This window comes from Podarcis gaigeae, assembly GCF_964106915.1.
Source record: "Podarcis gaigeae genome assembly, chromosome: 8".
Taxonomy (NCBI): Eukaryota; Metazoa; Chordata; class Lepidosauria; order Squamata; family Lacertidae; genus Podarcis; species Podarcis gaigeae.
The window spans coordinates 10,510,716-10,531,519 of record NC_139684.1 but is presented as its reverse complement, the minus strand read 5'-3'; the positions used below and the strand labels follow the sequence as shown (position 1 = coordinate 10,531,519).

Sequence of the window (20,804 nt, the reverse complement as noted above, 5' to 3'; positions counted from 1 at the left end):
CTATCCTAACATCTAGATATAAATCTCTCTTTCTTATCCTTTCACTTCACAAGGTTATTCCAGACTCAGCCAGATTTCTACCCTCGAACCTTGACTTTTAAGGTATTCATTTAGGCACTCCCAATCTTTTTTTTTACTTCACTTTTTGGTTTTTGTCTGTCAATTTGGCTAATTCTAAATATTCTGAAAGCCTACATAACCACTCTCCCCTAGTGGGTAACTGATTCCCTTTCCAATACTTAGCCACCAGGATTCATGCTGCAGGCATCGCGTATAAGAAAAATTTAGTTTTGTCTTTTGGAACATCATCGTTTAAAATTCCTAAAAGGAATGCCTCTGGCCTTTTACTATATGATATTCTTAGTATTTTATTTACCGTATTTTTCGCTCTATAACACGCACCTGACCATAACACGCACGTAGTTTTTAGAGGAGGAAAATCCGTAGGCATGCCACCTGTAGGCATTCCCTCCATAACACGCACAGACATTTCCCCTTACTTTTTAGGAGGAAAAAAGTGAGTGTTATGGTGCAAAAAATACGGTATTTCTTCGTGGATCCTCTGTTCCTTTGAGTTCCCTCCAAGCTGCCTCCCTCCAAATGTCCAGCAGCCGGAAACTGGCAGAGAGCCCCTCTTGCTTTGCTGACCGTCCTGCCCCATGTCTGGTTCCAGGAAGCCTCCCATGCCCAGGAACAGGCTGCGGCGGAGGCCGAGGAGGTGGAAGCCCTGCGGACAGAATCTGAGTTGCTGCAGCAGACCCTGCGTGACCTCGCTCAGGTACAGGGCAGAGGACCCCCATTGTCCCTTTCGTGGCATCTGACTCATCTCTTTTGAAGCTGAGATATGATAATAATAATAATAATAATAATAATAATAATAATAATAATAATAATAATAATTTATTACAGTGGCACGTCTGGATGTGAGCGTTCCGCAGCCGCATTCGCATCCAGAAGCAAATGCAACCCCCGCCCACGGGTCTGCGGGTCGCCACTTCTGCGCATGACGTCATTTTGACCGTCTACGCATGCATGAGCGGCGAAACCCGGAAGTAACGCGCTCTGCTACTTCTGGGTCGCCGCAGCATGCAACGCGAAAATACTTATCCTGAAGCTACTTCAAACCAAAGTATGACTGTATTTATACCCCACCCATCTGACTGGGTCTCCCCAGCCACTCTGGGCAGCTTCCAACCAAATATCAAAAACAATACAGCGTCAGACATTAAAAACCAACCCTAACCCTAAAGAGGGCTGCCTTCAGGTGTCTTTTAAAAGTAAAATAGTTGATTATTGCCTTGACGTCTGGTGGGAGGGCGTTCCACAGGGCAAGCACCACTGCCTGGTTCCCTGTAACCTCACTTCTCACAGTGAGGGAACTGCCAGAAGGCCCTCGGTGCTGGATCTCAGTGTCTGGGCTGGATGATGGGGGTGGAAATGCTCCTTCAGGTATACAGGTATGCAGGCGAGGGGGCACTTCTGCCTGGTCCCACTGTGAGTTTTTATTTTTGTTCTCCCCGTAGGCTGTGATCTCCGACGTGGACAGTGCCATCCACCTCCCGGCCACGGAAACCTCAGACAGCGATGCCACCGGGCTCAGCCTGCGGGGCTTGTCCTCCAGCTTCCGGACGCCCTCCCCGCTGCGCCGTTCCTCCCCCCACCGCCGCAGCCTGTCCCCCATCTTCCCTGACTCCACGCTGGTGGTGGTGCAGTCGGCCCTGCAGAAGCGCCAGCTGCAGCTTCAGGTAAGGGAGGAGGGGGGCGTCCAATTCCCACCCCACAGCCCCAATCACCCAGGGAGGCAGGTGGTGCACCTGGGGGAAGAAGGCCCTTGCCAAAATCCTGAGTAGGCCCACTTCATAGAAGGGAGCGCGGGAGAGGATAATAATAATAATTTTGCCACAGCCTCTCTGGGCCGCTTGCAACATATATAAAAACATAATAAAACACTGAATATTGAAAAGCTCCCCTAAACAGTGTTTGTCTCACTCAAGATTGGGCCACGATTCTATATCTCCTTGCAGACATTGATATGTATGTGACCTGTTATGTAGCACTTTTTGCAACTGCCGCCAGGAAAATTAGAAAAAATTATATAGCCGAGATAGCTATCACCTGCAAAGGAGATGAATTTATTTGACCCCCATCTACACCAAGCTGTATCTTTCTCACTAAACTTTGTACATAATTGTCTATTGTATTATATAATATTGCTGTTAATATATGAGTGGCCCCACCGTGATTTTAGCTTATAAATTTTATTGCCAAATGTTTCAATTTATATATTAAAGAGTTTCTATAGTTTTGTGCAGATTAGGTCAGGTTTTGACAATGTAAATGTTTTATGTTTTTGTGTCAAATTAGTATATATTTTATTGAATGACATTGTATTTTTTTATATAAATATTTATTAAGTTTTTTGAATACAAATGCATAAATAATAAACAACATTACTTATATCATAACATAATTTCGTCACTTCTTTGGACTCCCTCACGTCTCCCGCTCCCACTTACATCGTTGAAAAAAAATTTTTTCCAAGCAAATTACCATCTTGTTTACAATCTTATATCCGCTCATTTAAATAGGATCTAGCAGTTCTCCAAAAGATTTATATTTTCCTTAATCTCACTTATCGTCGAATTCAGATGTAATTCAGTGGTGGACAATTATTTGTGATCTAGCATCCTTCTTAACATTCAACCAAATTACAATATTTTTGTAAATAAATCTTAAATTTCTTCCAGTCTTCTTCAACCCTCTCTTCTCCCAGGTCTCGGATTCTGCCAGTCATCTCGGCCAGTTGCATATAGTCCATGAATGACATTGTATACATTGCAGCAGCCTTTGGCTATAAGCAATAAACTTGACTGACTGACACTCAAGATTGGGGGCGGGAAGGGGAGAGAGGAGTTCCTAAACTGCAAGGGAAGAGGCCACCCCCAAAAAGGCATTGCTCGCTCTCCCTGTGTGAGAGCAGGAATACAAACTGGGCTTCTGCCCTGTCTAGAACATGCAAATATCCTCAGTTGGTCTCGTTTTCCGTAACTTATTCTGATTCTTGTCACCCAGATCAGGGACAACTGTTTTCCAAATGGCATCCAGCCTCTCAGCTCTGGTTTTGCAGCCTTAGTTGGCAGCCTCATCACTTGCCATGATGTGGTGGGGCTAATAACTTGGTTTTAGGAAAGACACAGGGGACACGGGTGGCACTGTGGTCTAAACCACTGAGCCTCTTGAGCTTGCCACTCAGAAGGTCAACGGTTCAAATCCCCATGATGGGGTGAGCTCCCATTGCTCTGTCCCAGCTCCTGCCCACCTAACAGTTTGAAAGCACACCAGTGCAAGTAGATAAATAGGTACTGATCTGGCAGGAAGGTAAACGGCTTTTCCATGCGCCCTGGTTTCCGTCACGGTGTTCTGTTGTGCCAGAAGCGGTTTAGTCATGCTGGCCACATGACCTGGAAAGCTGTCTGTGGACAAACACTGGCTCCTTCAGCCTGAAAGTGAGATGGGCACCGCAACCCCATAGTCGCCTTTGACTGTACTTAACCGTCCAGGGGCCCTTTACCTTTTTACCTTTAGGAAAGACAGTCAGAAAGAGAGATTCTCAGGAGGCTTCCATAGAATTGTACAAGACAACAATAGATAGAGAAAGTAAACATGTGCACAAAACATGTGCAACCAGAATGCAAGGCCGACAAGTAAGCCCGCCTTGCTGGCCTAAATTTACTACCCATTGTGTGTTTTGGTTGTTCTGCACAATCTGTCAACTTGAGGAAACTGGAAACCAGAGTCCCAACAATCGTAGTATCCTTCTCTGCTGAACTGTGTTTATTGATGCTTAGATCATTTTAGACATCAGAGAAGTTTTTAATGTCTGACATCTTAGTATATTTTTGGTCTTTTGTTGGAAGCCGCCCAGAGTGGCTGGGGAAACCCAGCCAGATGGGCGGGGTACAAATAATAAATTATTATTATTATTATTATTATTATTATTATTATTATTATTAACTGCTTCATATATGGTGGTGGTTCTCTGCTGTGCTGTGAGCTGCTCTCTGGGAGAGAAATACAGTGGTAACAACCCCAGCGATCAGAGTTCTCCTTTTCCTCATCTGGGCGTGGGCTTTGCTACCTGCCGGTCTGATCCTGAGCCTGCTTGCTTTTACTTTTTACGCCCAGGACCTCCGGGGGAAATACGAGGCTGCGCAGGACCTTGTGTCATCCCTGAAGAGGCAGTTGGCAGAGAGCGACAACGAGCGCCGTTCCCTGGAGCAGAAGATCCTGCAGCTGAAGGGGGACCTGGACAGGCTGTCGCAAGCCAAGGAGGACGCGGCTCACGATGCCAACCGCTTTCGGTCTTCCGCCGAACTGCTGGGCAGGTGAGGCACCTCGAATTGCCCTCTTGAAGGAAGCAAGGAGCACCAGGAAGGCAAGGAATGCCTTTGTGAAATTTCCCTACTGCCTCTCTGTCTGAGTGCCTGCCCTGGCTTGTGTGAAAGGGCTTGTGTGTGTGTTGGCATTTAAGGACTGAACCCCACCCCCTGCACAGAGGGGCAGCAGAACAACCTGCATCAAGAGGAGGCTTGTGTTTCTCTGTGTGAGTCAGCGCTCTGGGCTGCCTTCTTTCCAGCCCGGAGGAGTAATTCAGCACTGTGGTGTGGGAGCGGGGGGTCCCTCTCTCGGCCTCGGCCCTGTATACCTGAAGGAGAGTCTCTGCCCCCCAAAATTGGCTTCTTGTACTCCGCCTCTTGTTGCTGCATTGTTTTCCCAGTTATTTCTAATTCACATCCCTTTCCTTACAACAACAACAACAATAATAATTTATTATTTATACCCCGCCCATCTGGCTGAGTTTCCCCAGCCACTCTGGGCGGCTTCCAACAAAAGACCAAAAACACACTAAGCTGTCACACATTAAAAACTTCCCTGATGTCTAAAATGACCTAAGCACGAATAAACACAGTTCAGCAGAGAAGGATACTACGATTGTTGGGACTCTGGTTTCCAGTTTCCTGAAGTCGACAGATTGTGCGGAACAACCAAAACCCACAAATTTAGGCTAACCTTATATTACCTTCTTTTCTTTTTCTTTTGGATTATTTTGAACTTATTGTCCTTAAGTGTGGGCTGTCCACTTGCCCATTCTTCTCAAGAGAGAGAGATGGTCATGGTTGTGAATGCACTGGGGTGGAACAGCCTCAACGGCTGTTGTGAGAAGTTGATGGAATGGGCGCTGTCTTCTGCTCCCTTATTGTCCTCGCCCTGCTGTAGTGTCCCCCTCCTTTCTCCTCTCCAGCGAGAAGACGAACCTGGAAAAGAACCTGCAGCTGTTGCAGCAGAAGCTGGAGGTCCTCCATCAGGAAAAGGAGAAACTGCAGCTGGCCAACAGCGACCTTCAGCGACAGCGTGATGGCCTGGAAGAGGAGAAAGAGGACATCTTAAAGGACCAGGAAAGGGCTTGGAAGGAAATTGAGCGGAGGTAAAGTGGGAGATTGGTGAGATTTTTTTCTTGGGGTAGGGTGTCCCCTTTCTTCAAGAGGGGCTGAAGCTGGTGTGGTCTCAGGCCCAGTTCTCTGGCGCTAGTTGGGGGACATCTTGCAGTGACACAGAGGCATGCTGGGAAGGTATGGAGTGTCCTTTAAAACACCAAGTCAAAAGCATTGGACTCTGCAAAAGCGTTGAATGTTGTCTGCCCAGGAATCATGATTTTCTTTGTCATTAATATTTTTTATTGAAAGAATTGCAGTGATAAAGACACAATGTGATGCAGAGAAAAGAAAAATCGAGAAAATAAAAAGAACGGAAATTTGCAGAAAGAAACAGTATGCAAAAATGCAATGTAATATACTCCCGTACATTCTTATGTAAAGAGATATGAGGTTATGTCTACATATGAGATTCAGAAGTAATACAAAACACAAGTGAGTGAGAAGATTAAATGTTTTATTCTAAACAGCAAGCAATATATACATACCAAACAAGCACCTCAATCTCCCACTTGGAAGCCCGTGCACAAGATTCTCTCTCAAACTCTGCCCACAACCATCCAATTCACCTGTGTGGTTTGCCCAACTGCTTACATACATTCATTAGCTGCCCAGTACCTCACTTTCTTGAAACAATGTCCAACATCAAAGAAGGCACTCATCACTGTCGCTTCCTTCCAACAGATTAGGACATTCAAGGCTGCTCTCAGCCATCAAAGAGCTTCACAAAAGATAGGGAAAAGGAAGGAACAGAGGGCAGGAAGGATAACCATGTCAGATCACTAACTCCTCAAAATACAAATATCTTCCGGATAGATTGCCCATACAGGTTATTATCCTAATACATATATAGATATGAATAGCCTGCTACATTCTGTAGAAACCCATTCCAAATGTCATCGTATTTATCCAAATCCTACATCTAATAAGCAGTCCGTTCATAAGTTGCGAGTGTTGTCGTGTTGCCAGTCCATTGACTGAAGGGGACCATATCTTTACTCTTCCAACTCATCAGTCTCAGTCTTTTGGCCACCGTTAGGGTGCCTTGTCCCATTGTTAACTTCCATGCAATAGGCATATAGTTCAAAAGAATATTCTCTGCTGAAAGTTTTAGCTTTATCTGTGCAGTCGTAGTTACACAGCCCATCACTTTCTCCCACAACTTAGCAAGCAGAGAACACTCTACAGACATGTTTCATGGAGGCATTGTCCTTGCCAAATCTCCACCATAGAGCTGTCTTCACCGGTCCTTTTTTTAAACGCCCTGGGAACCTGACTTGACAACAGGGTCTCTCTGTGAATATGCCACCTTTGTTCAACCCGAGGTAGAATGCCGTGGGGGTGAACAGTTGGCATCTTGTCTAGTGATTTCTTAAAAATCAGCGCTGGCACACCACAAAGATGTGTGATAAGTCCCTACCTGTATTCATTGTGTACATACGATTGTGTATCATCTGACCTGTCTACCGCAATTATTAAGTTTGCAGATGACACCACCATAGTGGGTTTAATAACAGGTGGAGATGAATCGGCGTATAGAGGGGAGGTACAGAAAATATCTACATGGTGCCTAGGGAACAACTTGCACCTTAATATCAGCAAGGCAAAGGAGATGGTGTGGACTTTTGGAGGAAGAGAGGAGAACTAGCCCCGCTATAAATCGGGGAAGGCTGTGTGGAGAGAGTCTCTTCCTTTAAATTCCTAGGAGTTTATCTCAATGAAAACCTTACTTGCAAAATCAATACAACCCAGGTGGTTAAGAAAGCCCAACAGAGACTCCATCTCCTCAGAGTATTGCGGAAGAACGATGTCAATCAACATTTGATGATCTCCTTGTACCAGTCAACAATAGAAAGTGTCCTTTCATACTGCATCACGGTGTGGTACGCTGGTTTGACATCATCTGATATTATGGGCTGTCCCATGAATCCGCTGGATGAAATAGTGGAAGAATGTTGCCTCAGGAAAGTGAGAAAAATTCTCAGGGATGATTCACACCATGGCCGGCACTTTCTTGATCTCCTGCCCTCAGGCAGAAGATGTAGAAGCACAATTAGTCGCACCAACAGAGTAAAGAACAGCTTCTATCCGTGGGCTGTTGGGCTGCTGAATGAAAAGATAACAACAGGGCAACTGACTTTCAGGTTTGGTGGGTGTGCGTCAGTAAACGAGGGGAATTAAGACTAAGAGAGCTGAGTGGGGGGTGCTCATGCAATCTCACTGTATACAAGTTGTACAAGTGTCAATAAAGTATTTCAATTTCAATTTCTCCCCTCTTCTGTCTCCCAGTCGCAAGCAGCTGGAGCAGCTGGAAGCAAAGAAGTCCGGCCTGAAGAAGGAGCTTGTGCTGGTGAAGGAAGCCCTGAGCAAAGCCCTTCTGGAGAAGGAGGTCTCTCAACATGAGAAGGCCGAGGGCGATGAAGCCCTGTCCAAGGCAAGGAGGCAGCTGCTGGGGAGGGAGAGATTTGCACACCCTTCTGAAATGTGTTGGGGGTCCAGAGGTAGCATTATTATCAATTTACGATGAGGTGGAACAGGCATCCCCAACCTGCGGCCCTCCAGATGTTTTGGCCTACAACTCCCATGATCCCTAGCTAACAGGACCAGTGGTCAGGGATGATGGGAATTGTAGTCCAGAACATCTGGAGGGCCAAAGGTTGGGGATGCCTGGGGTGGAAGGTTCGCTGGCTAGGAAGGACTCGCTCACAAATTTATTGACAGCTGCACGAATTATGATAGCTAGGAAACGGAAGGGGCAAGTAGAATATAAAATGGAAGGATGGTATAAAGAGGTGTGGGATATAGCTACTAATGATGAATTAACATTAAGGTAAGATGGGGACGTGGGTGGCACTGTGGGTTAAACCACAGAGCCTAGGACTTGCCGATCAGAAGGTTGGCGGTTCGAATCCCTGCGACGGGGTGAGCTCCCATTTCTTGGTCCCTGCTCCTGCCAACCTAGCAGTTCGAAAGCACGTCAAAAGTGCAAGTAGATAAATAGGTACCGCTCCGGCAGGAAGGTAAACGGCGTTTCCGTGCGCTGCTCTGGTTCGCCAGAAGTGGCTTAGTCATGCTGGCCACATGATCCAGAAGCTGTATGCGAGATGAGCACCACAACCCCAGAGTCGGTCACGACTGGACCTAATGGTCAGGGGTCTCTTTACCTTTAAGATGGGGAATATACAGGAGAAATGATTTCAAGGAGATATGGAAGGTGTTTGTAGAATTTGTACTGTTAAAACAGAAAGGGGTCAAACCATCGCAAGAGGCATTGAAATTATGGGAGGCTGGATAGTTATAACGGAATGGTCTCGGGGTGTGCGTGCACTTTTTATTCTTATTTATTTAGGATTATTAGTTTGTCAAAATAAAAAATAGTAAAATATGTTAGGGGAAGGCCATGGGGGTGTTATGGGGATGTTTTTGCTTTTCTTTTTATTATGTATTCTGTGTCTGTATATTCTGATTTTATGTTGTAACTGCCCTGAGACCTGCAGGTATAGAGGGCTGTAAACTAACTAACTAACTAACTAACTACATACATACATACATACATACATACATACATACATAAATAAATAAATAAATAAATAAATTTGGCAACCCACCCAGGTGCCTTTCAGTACCTCCAAAACAAGAAGTGCAATGAGGCTAAGGCTGCCCTCATCTCATGCCTGTGTTTGGGGATTCTGAGCATGCACCCCATCCTGTTTGCTTGAGACCATGAGGTGGGTCCTGCAGGATCAGGCCACAGGCAGCCCTGCAGCCTTGTCTTGGCAATCTGCTTTCCTCCAGTCCCAGCAAGCAGGTGTTTTTTTAAAAAATATATTATTATTTATTGAATTTATATACCGCCCTATACCTGGAGGTCTCAGGGCGGTTCACAGAAAAGATCACAATATATAAAATCAAAATAAGAACAATAACCCAATAACACCCTCCCCCCAAAAAAGAACCACATTTTAAAAGTGCATAGGGTGTCAATCAGATCAACCAAAGGCCTGGTTAAAAAGCAACGCCTAAAGGTGTGTAATGAAAGCGCCAGGCAAACTTCCCTGGGGAGAGCATTCCACAGACGGGGAGCCACTGCAGAGAAGGCCCTGTTCTTGTGTTGCCACCCTCCATACCTCTTGAGGAGGAGGCACATGAAGGAGAGTCTCAAAAGATGATCTCAGGGTCCGGGGAGGTTCATATGGAAGCTGAGCCACCAGGCCTTTGTGGGATGGCTCTTGCTTCTTGCAGGGGCCTGGGGTTGGCACCTGGGGTCACAGGCTCTTCTGCACCTCCTTTCCTTTCCTGTCCCAGGCTGAGGCGAGCCGGGCTGAGCTGGAGCTGGCCTTGAGCCGCCTGAAGTCGGAGGAGTCCTCCTTGCGCGACTCGCTCTCCAAGATGAGTGCCCTCAACGAGGGGCTGGCACAGGATAAGATGGAGCTCAACCGGATAATCATCCAGGTACGAGGGAGCGGGGCTAGCGGCTGCAAAGAGGGAAGTGTGTCTTGTATTGTCTGCAAACTGAGAACATCCACATCTGAAGGATTTGTGCCAGAAGGAGGTGGCAGAGCGTAGGGTTTGTCAAGGAGTGGGAGAATGTCCGGAGGTCTTTTTCCATGACAGAGCAGAGGCAGGAAAAACAATTCCTGCACAGGAAGTACAATAGTTTTTGCTCCATAAGACACACTTTTTTCCTCCTAAAAAGTAAGGGGCAATGTCTGTGCATCTTATGGAGCAAATGCACTGGATGGCAGAGGGATCCCTTGGCTGCCGCTGCAGTCGCGAGCTGAGGGATGCCTCTGCAGCCGGTGCCATGGCTCCCGTCCGTCACTCGCAGTAAAGCAAGCAGAGCAAGAGACACGCTCTGTGCAGTTCTCACTTTTCTTGCTTCAAAGCAAGAGCCGCAGAAAGCATGTTAGCGGCTCTTGCCCTGCTGGCTTTTCCTGTAAAGCCAGTAAGGCGTCTGTCCCAGTGTCTCCTCTTCCTCTTCTTGCTCCAGCGTTGCCTCGCTTTACAGCGAGGCAGGAGGAGGAATGAGCAATCAAAGTGAGAGCTGCGCAAAGCAGGACAGAAGCCACGTAAACAGCTCTCGCTTTGCTCGCTTACATGCTCTGTGCAGAATTTTTTGCTTCTTGTTTTCCTTAAAACTAGGTGCGTCTTATGGTGTGAAAAATATGGTGTACCTCCTTCCGGCTTGGGCATGAGGTCCAGCACTGCTTTGCCCATAATTATTTGGGATAGCAGATGTTGCAGGTGTTAATATTTCACAGTTTGAAGTGACTGGAAGTGCAAGACCTGACTCCTTTTGGAAGGAATCATTGTCCAGGCGCATAAAAATATTATTCAAACTTTTGCTTGCCGAACTCTTTTAAAAACAGAACATAAGCATTAAAGATACATCCAAAAAAACTCCATTACTTTACATTATCTTGTTCTGTCCAGCACAGGTTCATCGTCTTCTTAGAAATAAAAGATTTCAAAAATCCAAACTGTGTCTCTTCCCCCATCCCAGCCTCAGTTGGCCTCAGTTGGACTACAACTCCCATGATCCCTAGCTAACAGGACCAGTGATCAGGGATGAAGGGAATTGTAGTCTCAAAACATCTGGAGGGCCGGGTTTGCCTATGCCAGCCTTAGGCTAATGCATCTCTTGGAGAGTCATTGGCATGCATAGTTTAGAAAAACCTAACAGCCACCACCCTTTCAAGATGGCGAATTTGCAACTCAATACCTTTATCACATGATTAAAGTTTCACTCTCCAAAACAATCAGCAGTTACTCATTACCCCATTAAGGAGCTCAGAGTCCTTTAGAAAACAACACTGGAAAAAACCCCAATGTTAGCAATGCACATTTAGCTGTTTTCCATTTCAAAACTTCGTTACTACACATCCATTTTCCATTTCTGTGTGAATTAAATCTATTATAAACGGGGGGGGGGGGGTTGGCTTTTCCAAAGTATACAGTCATGCCAACGATGGCAAAACAACTTTCTGTGAGAGGTGCCCTATTGTGTATATACGTGTGTGATTTTTTGGGGGGAGGAAGACAGAACAGCTTCCTCCTCGCTCAGCATCCTGCGTGCTGAGCAACCCTTACTGCCAGCCTCCTGCTTTCTCCCTCCCCACCCTTCTGGGCTCAGCTAGAAGAAGAGAAGGCTTCTCTCTTGGGGAAGAAGCAGGAAGTGGAGCAGGAGAAAGCCACGATCCGGGACGAGTTAGTGCGGCTGGAGCAGGAGAAGCTGGACCTGGACACAGAGCGCCACGGATTGGGCCACTCCCTGCAGGCTGTGGAGCAGAGCCGGGCGACGCTGGAGCAGGAGGTGCTGGTGCTGCAGAAGGAGAGGGGGCAGCTCCAGGAGCAGCTGGGACAGGTGAGGGGCAGCACTGGCAGGCAGGGATGCAGGGGCCTTTGTCCTGTTATGAGAAAAAAACTGCTCCCTTTCCCTTATCCAAGAGCCTGTATAGAGTCCTTAAGTGGGCTGCCTATTGGTAGGATGAAATAACAGAGGCCAGCCAGAGAATATTGAGAAGCAAAGCAGCTAGTAAGCCTGATCTTTATTCAAGGAACTGTTGCAACAGGGTCCCCACTCACCACACGCAGGAGGGAGGAGGAACCCTGAGCAATGGTGTGCAAGCCCATATATAGACTTTTGAAATTGCCCACCCTGTAGCCCAAGACCACCCCCAAAAACATCATACATACATCACAGAAGGAGGCGGTCTACAGCAGAAATCCTGTCTGCCAGGATACCTGATAATGGTTGCTGAATGCATTACATGGGCATCCTGGCCATTCTTCTGTGATGGTTAATACTTTAGTTCCTGAATCCAGGTCACAGGCTCACCCTGTTCACACACAACTATGTCCTCAAGACAGGATTTGTAAGCAAAAAGACAATGGGGAGGCTTTCCCCATGTGCCTCCCTTCCTGCAGAGGAATATTTGAGGTCACTGGGAGAGTCAAAATGGCTCCAGGATTGCTCTCCCATACTATTTCAGACACGTGGTTCATATATTTAGATATGTGTGCGTTTGTGAATATTTATTCTATATTTGAGACCTTAAAATTCTTATAACAGTCAAGAGCGGTAGTCTCGTAATCTGGTGAACCGGGTTCGATTCCCCGCTCCTCCACATGTAGCTGCTGGGTGACCTTGGGCTAGTCACACTTCTCTGAAGTCTCTCAGCCTCACTCACCTCACAGAGTGTTTGTTGTGGGGGAGGAAGGGAAAGGAGAATGTTAGCCACTTTGAGACTCCTTCAGGTAGTGATAAAGCGGGATATCAAATCCAAACTACTTCTTCTTCTTCTTCTTCTTCTTCTTCTTCTTCTTCTTCTTCTTCTTCTTCTTCTTCGCCTGCTGCTGCTCTGTGTCTGCAATTCACTTTTCTAAAGCTCAAAGCAGATTGTCCTGCAAGACAGGACACAGCTACTTAGTGCAAGCTAGTAGATCATTGTGATGTCTGAGTTGCTGGTCACTCCTCACAAGACCTCCACCATTTTGATGATGGTGGTGATTACTAGACCTATATTCCGCCCATCGCAAGATCTCAGGGCGGCTCACAAGAATGTAATGTTCAGCTGCAAGAGAGCTCACAACTGAGATCTCAGGAGCAGACCTTTGCAGAAGCTGGGTTGCTCAGGTCTTCATAACACAGAGCTTGCAAAGCTAATGTTTTCTGATATTCGCACCCAAATCTGGGATCTGCTGAGTTGGCAGAGGCTGAATGGTTTTTGTTACAGGGCTGAGGTTGGCATCGTAAACACCAGGCCCTGCTGGGTGGAGGGACTGGGGGAACAGAGAGGGACCATAACAGCCAAGGGGGCATCTAAGTGGTGTCTAAGCTGCCCCTCTCCCTCCTTCCTTTTCTCCCTCTCTTTCTTTTTTTTAAAATTAAATATTTGTTATTGATCGATTTCCACATAACAAATTATCAAACCCTATAAACACATTCATTGTTCCCCACCCCAAGGACTCCCCTCAGCTCCTCTCCCTGATTTCTCTTCACTTATTTTCTCTGCATATTATAAAATGGTACATATCCTTACATCCATCATGTTATCAACCAATAAATTTGTGTATGTTTATTCAAATTCTGCCAAGGAATCGAGTTCATTTTGTTGCCTTTTTAGATAGTTTGTAAAAAGTTCCCATTCCTCCTTGAAGTCACAGTTGTCCTTGTCTCACAACTTGTAAGTCAATTTGGCCAGTTCTGCATAATTCATCAATTTGTCTTGCCACTGTTCTTTGGTCGGGGTTTCCTCATTCTTCCATCCTTGTGCTATCAAGACTCTTGCCGCTGTTGTAGCATACATGAATAAATTCTTTGTTTTCCTTGGCAGGTCTTGTCCTACAATCCCTAACAAAAATGTTTCTGGGTTTTTTTTTTTACAAACGTCATTTTAAACATTTTTTTCAATTCATTGTATATCATTTCCCAAAATTTTTTAACCTCTCTACACTCCCGCCACATATGATAAAGGGTCCCTTCTTTTTCTTCACATTTCTAAAAGGTATTTGAGCCAGTTTTGTACATTTTTGCTATCTGTACTGATGTTATATACCATCTATACATCATTTCCCTCCCTCTCAGCTTTCCCGCCACAGGAGTGCAACCGGTGAGGAGCTGGGGCAGGTGCGAAGGGAGCTAGAACGCCACAGCGAAGCATCTCTGCGGGCAGCCAAGGAGAAGGAGTCGCTGATGAAGGAAAAAGCCAGCCTGGTGGTGCAGCTGGCAGCCTCGGAGCGAGAGAACCGGGGCCTGGCAGAGGAGATTTCTGGCCTCAGGTATGTATAATAATAATAATAATAATAATAATAATAATTTTTATTTATATCCCGCCCACCCCAGCCGAAGCCGGGCTCAGAGCGGCTAACGACAATAAAAATAACACAATTTACATAAAATCACAATCAATTAATTGAAATACCGTATTTTTCGCTCTATAAGACTTACTTTTTCCCTCCTAAAAAGTAAGGGGAAATGTGTGTGCGTCTTATGGAGCGAATGCAGGCTGCGCGGCTATCCCAGAAGCCAGAACAGCAAGAGGGATCGCTGCTTTCATTGCGCAGCGGTCCCTCTTGTTGTTCTGGGTTCTGAGATCCAGAATTTTTTTCCTCTTGTTTTCCACCTCCAAAAACTAGGTGCGTCTTATGGTCTGGTGCGTCTTATAGAGCGAAAAATACGGTACATTCTAAAATCAATTCTTATGTGTATGTGTGCCCCCAACTTTAGCACCTATTATTATTTATTCTGATTTATTTCTCCCATTTGCGTCCCTCCATTACTCCAAGGAGCTCAAACACAGTTCACTGTCCCATTTCCTCTTTGCAACAGCCCCATGAGGCTGAGAGTGCAGCGACCAGCTCAAGGTTGCCCAGTGAGCTCCATGGAAGGGTGGAGATCTAAAACCTAGCCCTCCTGCATCCTAGCCTGGGGCTTTGTTATGGGGCTGGCAGGGAGGGGCAGCATGTTGTTGAAGTTTGTGGGTCATAAATCCTTTGACCCACGGGGTCTGCTGCATCGGCACTGCAATAAGTCTGATTTACGAGCACTCCAACACTTCTATGGCGCCCATAGAGCTCTCTTCTCAGTTGTCAGACGTTAGCAGAGTTTACACGCAGCATAAAATGGCTTTGTCTGGGTCAACGTGGTGTCTTCAATAGCTCAACACCCGTGCTTCTATTCTATCAACTGTTTATTTAGAAGCATACAGAAACAAAAGAAAACCTACAGAATCAAGCTGCGTGCTTGCAGCGTTCTGCCTCTAACAAAACGAAACTAACTCTCTCACATTCTCAGACACTCTGCAGCCCAGAGAGAGCTCAGCCCACTGGTCAAAGGAAAATGCCCGGATTATATGGGCAGTGCGCCCAGTGAATAAGAATGCCTCCTGGGAGTGTTAACTCCCAGCAAAAAGGCATCTTCTGCTCAGCTGCTTTCCTTTTCTCCACTTTGCATCCCCACCTTGATGTGCACACACAACTCTCCTCACCGAACCTGCTGGAATTTCTGGCCTAAACCCCAAAAGAGGAGGTACCGTATCTTTCGCTCTATAGGACGCACTTTTCCCTCTCCAAAAATGAAGGGGAAATGTGTGTGCGTCCTATGGGGCGAATGCAGGCTTTCGCTGAAGCCTGGAGAGCGAGAGGGGTCGGTGCGCACCGACCCCTCTCGCTCTCCAGGCTTCAGGAAGCTATCCGCAAGCCTTCGGAGCGCAGCGGAAGTGCCCGCCGGGCTCCCAAGGCTTGCGGATAGCAGGCAGCAACCCGAATCTATAGGACGCACTTTTCCCTCTCCAAAAATGAAGGGGAAATGTGTGTGCATCCTATGGGGCGAATGCAGGCTTTCGCTGAAGCCTGGAGAGCAAGAGGGGTCGGTGCGCACCGACCCCTCTCGCTCTCCAGGCTTCAGGAAGCTATCCGCAAGCCTTCGGAGCGCAGCGGAAGTGCCCGCCAGGCTCCCAAGGCTTGCGGATAGCAGCCTGCAGCCCGAAGCTGTTCTAGCTTCGGAATGGCTGTGCAAAGCCTCCGCAGGGGGCTTCACCCGGCTGCCCTGCGGAGGGTTGAAAGGCTGTCCCCGAAGCCAAAACAGCAAGACGGGGCGCTGTGCAGCCCTCCGTCTCGCTGTTCTAGCTTTGGGATGGCTGCGCAAAGTGCCTTCTAGCTTTGGGATGGCTGTTCTAGCTTCAGGGTAGCTGTGCCTACACCCTGCTGCCCTGCGGAGGCTACGAAGGATGTCCCCGAAGCCTCAAGCCTTTGGAGTGCAGCTGCGCTCCAAAGGCTTCAGGGATCTTTGAGGCTGGTGGTGGTGCGCGCAGCCTTTGCGCTGTTCCCCAACCTGCTCTTAAATGCACCTTGAACACACCTTGTTTTAGAGGGGCAGAACAAGGAAAACAAAAATTTCCCCCTTGTTCTCCCCTTCCTATGGTTTGGTGCGTCCTATAGAGCGAAAAATACGGTATACGGAGCCTACCAGGCAGAGTAGATGCAAGATGGCTGATGAGCAAAGACGAAAACAACAAAAGATGGGGGGAATGATAATACAGTCCTACTGTTCTCCTTCTGCCCAGGTCTGAAAAAGACGCCTTGGAGACGACCCTCTTTGAGATCCAGCAGCACCTCGCCCAGGTGGAGACCCGGAAGGAGCAGCTGGAAGGCGAGAGGCAGGGCTTGCTCCATGCCAAGGAAGCCTTGCAAGGTATCCTGGGAGGAAGGTCTTCCTTTGGGTCCTCTTGTGCCACCCCCTGTCTCTTTCCCTTCAGTGACTGGGTGTGGGAGTGTAGATGGAGGTTTTTATTACCCGACTTCACCAGCAGATGTACTTGCTTTTAAGCTGTGTGCCTGCCTCCTTCGAATGCACCTGGGACCCTCCTTGCTTTCCCTTTCTTTAGAGGGAGGCGGGGCTTTCTCTCGACAGAGGCGGGGCTTCCGGCTGCTAAGCCACCACCCTGAAGCCTAGCCACGCCCCCTTGCATGTAGTGGTGCCCGCTGGGCTGTCCTTGCCCCCAATCAAGCCCCTCTTCTGATAATCGCCCCTCCTCGCTTCATCCGAGGTTTTTGGGGGACAGGAGGTGGGCAGGTGTGGAGGACTCCCTGGTCCTGAATGGGGTACCTGTGCCCTTGAAGGACCAGGAGCGCAGCCTGGGAGTCATTTTGGACTCACAGCTGTCCATGGAGGCACAGGTCAATTCTGTGTCCAGGGCAGCTGTCTACCAGCTCCATCTGGTACGCAGGCTGAGACCCTACCTGCCCACAGATTGTCTCACCAGTGTGGTGCGTGCTCTAGTTATCTCTCTTGGATTACTGCAATGCGCTCTATGTGGGGCTACCTTTGAAGGTGACCCGGAAACTGCAACTAATCCAGAATGCGGCAGCTAGACTGGTGACTGGGAGCGGCCACCGAGACCGTTCAAAGCACAATTCAAAGTGTTGGTGCTGACCTTTAAAGCCCTAAACGGCCTCGGCCCAGTACACCTGAAGGAGCGTCTCCACCTCCATCGTTCTGCCCGGACACTGAGGTCCAGTGCTGAGGGCCTTCTGGCGGTTCCCTCGCTACGAGAAGCCAAGTTACAGGGAACCAGGCAGAGGGCCTTCTCGGTAGTGGCACCCGCCCTGTGGAACGCCCTCCTACCAGATGTCAAAGAGAAAAATAACTACCAAACTTTTAGAAGACATCTGAAGGCAGCCCTGTTCAGGGAAGCTTTTAATGTTTAATATGTTATTGTATTTTAGTGTTCTGTTGGAAGCCGCCCAGAGTGGCTGGGGAAACCCAGCCAGATGGGCGGGGTATGAATGAATGAATGAATAAATAAATAAATAAATATTATTATCCTTGACCTCTGTCCGTCTGTCCTTCCCCAGCGGAGCTGGCTGCCGTCCGCAAGGAGATGGAGGCCGAGGTAAGCCGACTGGAGCGAGACAAGGACCTGGCGGTGCAGAAGCTCATTCAGACGGAGCAGGAAACCCAGGCTGCCTTGAGGAGTGCGCAGGCGGATCACGAGGAGGACGTGGACCGTCTCCAGAGGGAGAAAGTACGTGCCGCGCCCCCCCCCCCAGTCAGGTGCAGAGGGCTGGGTCCAGGACCACTCTGGTCCTCGGGGAACATGCTGCCCTCAGGGGACAGGAATGCAGAGAGGAGCCTGGATTGCAGAAGGCCCCAGATGTTTGTGGGGCTCCCACGAATGGATACAAAGGTGCCGGCCAGATCCTAGACATGCAGGCCATTTGCTCTTTGCTGGCTCTCGCTGTCCCTAAGCTGTTAAGCACGTGCAGCTGCTCAGTTGTTGGCAGGTGACCCAATCCCTCCCCTCCAGGAATCTGTCTGACCGCTTTTAAAAGCCAGGGGCACCATGTTGCCTGGAAGAGTTCTTTCCTTTTCTCCCCCCAAACAGTTTTTGATCTGGGCTTCCACTGAAATGAGGCTGCATTTTAAGTAGTATTTTAATCTTGTTTTTGTATTTTAATCAATTGTTTTCAAATCTGATGTTAGCCGTCCTGAGCCCGGTCTTGGCCGGGGAGGGCGGGGTATAAATAAAATTAAATAATAAATAAATAAATATCCTGAATCTCCTGCCCACCCGCCTCATCGGGTGACCCACCAACTATGCTCAACTTTCACCCCATGCTTGCCTGTCACATGTTCCCTGCTTCCCTCAATTTTTAGGTTTTAAAAATTTTTTTTTGTTAAAATGAAATCTCATTAACCTTATGGGTTTTCATTTCCTACCTTTTGGTCCCTCCTTCGTGTGCCTCCTCCTCAAGAAGTCTCCGGAGGGTGGCAACACGAGAACGGGGCCTTCTCTGCAGTGGCTCCCTGTCTGTGGAATGCACTCCTCGGGGAGGTTCGCCTGGCGCCTTCATTATACACCTTTAGGCACCAGGCAAAAACGTTTCTTTTAAACCAGGCCTTTGGCTGACCAAATCAACATCCTATACCCTTTTAAAATGTGGCTCTTTTTGTTATTGGGTTGTTGTTTTTATTAACCGCCCTGCGACCTCTGGGTATAGGGTGGTATATAAATTCTAGAAATAAGAATAATAATTGATAATACTGCAGGGTAGAGTGGGGCAATATGTCAATATATTGTCCAAAACTGTTTTGAAGTCCATATCGTGATACTGGTTTCATAATTTTTAAACCTGGAAATATATCACAAATTCAAAAACCCAGATATCTCCCTGGAATCAATCTTGGGCCAAGCACTCACTTGCCTGGTATGAGAGCTTTCGGTTGATTGACAAGGAGTGGTTCTTTTTAGTAATAATAATAATATTAAAAATTATTTATACCCTACCCTCCCCAGCCAAGACCGGGCTCAGGGTGGCTAACAACCAATAATAAAAACAAGTTGATTAAAATACAACTTTAAAAACAAGATTAAAATACAACATTAAAATGCAGCCTCTTCACAGGAGGAGAAAGGAGAAAAGAAAGAGGGGGAGGGAATCAAATTGATTCTAAGCCAAAGGCCAGGTGGGACAACTCTGTCTTACAGGCCCTGCGGAAAAAATCAGATCCTGCAGGGCCCTGGTCTCATGAGACAGAGCGTTCCACCAGGACGGAGCCAATGTTGAGAAGGCCCTGGCTCTGGTTGAGGCTAATCTACCATATTTTCCCCTCTATAACACGCAGATTTTTTCTCCTAAAAAGGAAGGGGAAATGTCTGTGCGTGTTATAGAGCGAATGTGTGGTCCCTGGAGCCGAAAAAGCAGGCAAAAATCAAATCGCGCGTCTCCTAGAAGGGAAACCTGAAAAGAAGAAGTGGCTGCTTTCCTGCATTCTGCCTCAGGGTCTTACTGCCCACCCGCCTCTGTTTCGTTGCTGTCTTTGCTCAAACGGAACAAAGAGCAGGGAAAGCCCCTCCCCTCCAGGCAAGCAGAGGGGAATTCCTCTCTGTGCTCCGGTGCTGCTGGGGGAGAGAGAGGGGGGGGGAGGGGGAGGGAGAGAGAGAGGGGGAGGGAGGGAGAGAGAGAGAGAGATATGGCTGGCTTGGGTGGGGGGAAACTTTTGCCTTTCTTTCCTCCCTCCGTTAAATCCCTCTCCTGCATTCTTAGCCAGCTGCTTCTCTGCACACCCCTCTCATGTCGCTTCTTTGTTTTTCCTTCGCTCCCCACTTAAAATGTGGTTACAAAGCATAGATCCACATGGATCCTCAGGATCTTTGCATTGGGTCACCCCAAATTCACCATCAGATCACATAGCATGTCCATGGCTACAGCCTGCACCAAAAAAATCACACACCCACTGTTGCCTGGGGCTGCAATGGTGCAAAAACGTGGTTACAAAGCATGGATCCACAGGGATTCTCAGGATCTTTGCATTGGGTCACCCCAAATTCACCATCAGATCACATAGCATGTCCATGGCTACAGCCTGCACCAAAAAAATCACGCACCCACTGTTGCCTGGGGCTGCAATGGTGCAAAAACGTGGTTACAAAGCATGGATCCACAGGAATTCTCAGGATTTTTGCATTGGGTCACCCCAAATTCACCATCAGATCACATAGCATGTCCATGGCTACAGCCTCCACCAAAAAAATCACGCACCCACTGTTGCCTGGGGCTGCAATGGTGCAAAAACGTGGTTACAAAGCATGGATCCACAGGGATTCTCAGGATCTTTGCATTGGGTCACCCCAAATTCACCATCAGATCACATAGCATGTCCATGGCTACAGCCTGCACCAAAAAAATCACGCACCCACTGTTGCCTGGGGCTGCAATGGTGCAAAAACGTGGTTACAAAGCATGGATCCACAGGAATTCTCAGGATTTTTGCATTGGGTCACCCCAAATTCACCATCAGATCACATG

General features: G+C 47.6%; 1 protein-coding gene across 3 annotated transcripts in view; it reads left to right on the top strand.

The window, feature by feature from the left end:
• The window catches only part of CROCC (ciliary rootlet coiled-coil, rootletin), a 71,866-nt gene that overhangs the window by 29,694 nt on the left and 21,368 nt on the right, over nt 1-20,804 (top strand). For all 3 annotated transcript variants that reach the window (XM_083750046.1, XM_083750045.1, XM_083750047.1), the window contains 10 exons: nt 674-778; nt 1,524-1,745; nt 4,186-4,385; nt 5,303-5,485; nt 7,782-7,926; nt 9,798-9,944; nt 11,626-11,856; nt 14,080-14,273; nt 16,559-16,686; nt 17,850-18,019. In XM_083750046.1, coding sequence (XP_083606172.1) covers nt 674-778; nt 1,524-1,745; nt 4,186-4,385; nt 5,303-5,485; nt 7,782-7,926; nt 9,798-9,944; nt 11,626-11,856; nt 14,080-14,273; nt 16,559-16,686; nt 17,850-18,019 — 1,725 coding nt within the window. The remainder of the gene's footprint in view (nt 1-673; nt 779-1,523; nt 1,746-4,185; nt 4,386-5,302; nt 5,486-7,781; nt 7,927-9,797; nt 9,945-11,625; nt 11,857-14,079; nt 14,274-16,558; nt 16,687-17,849; nt 18,020-20,804) is intronic.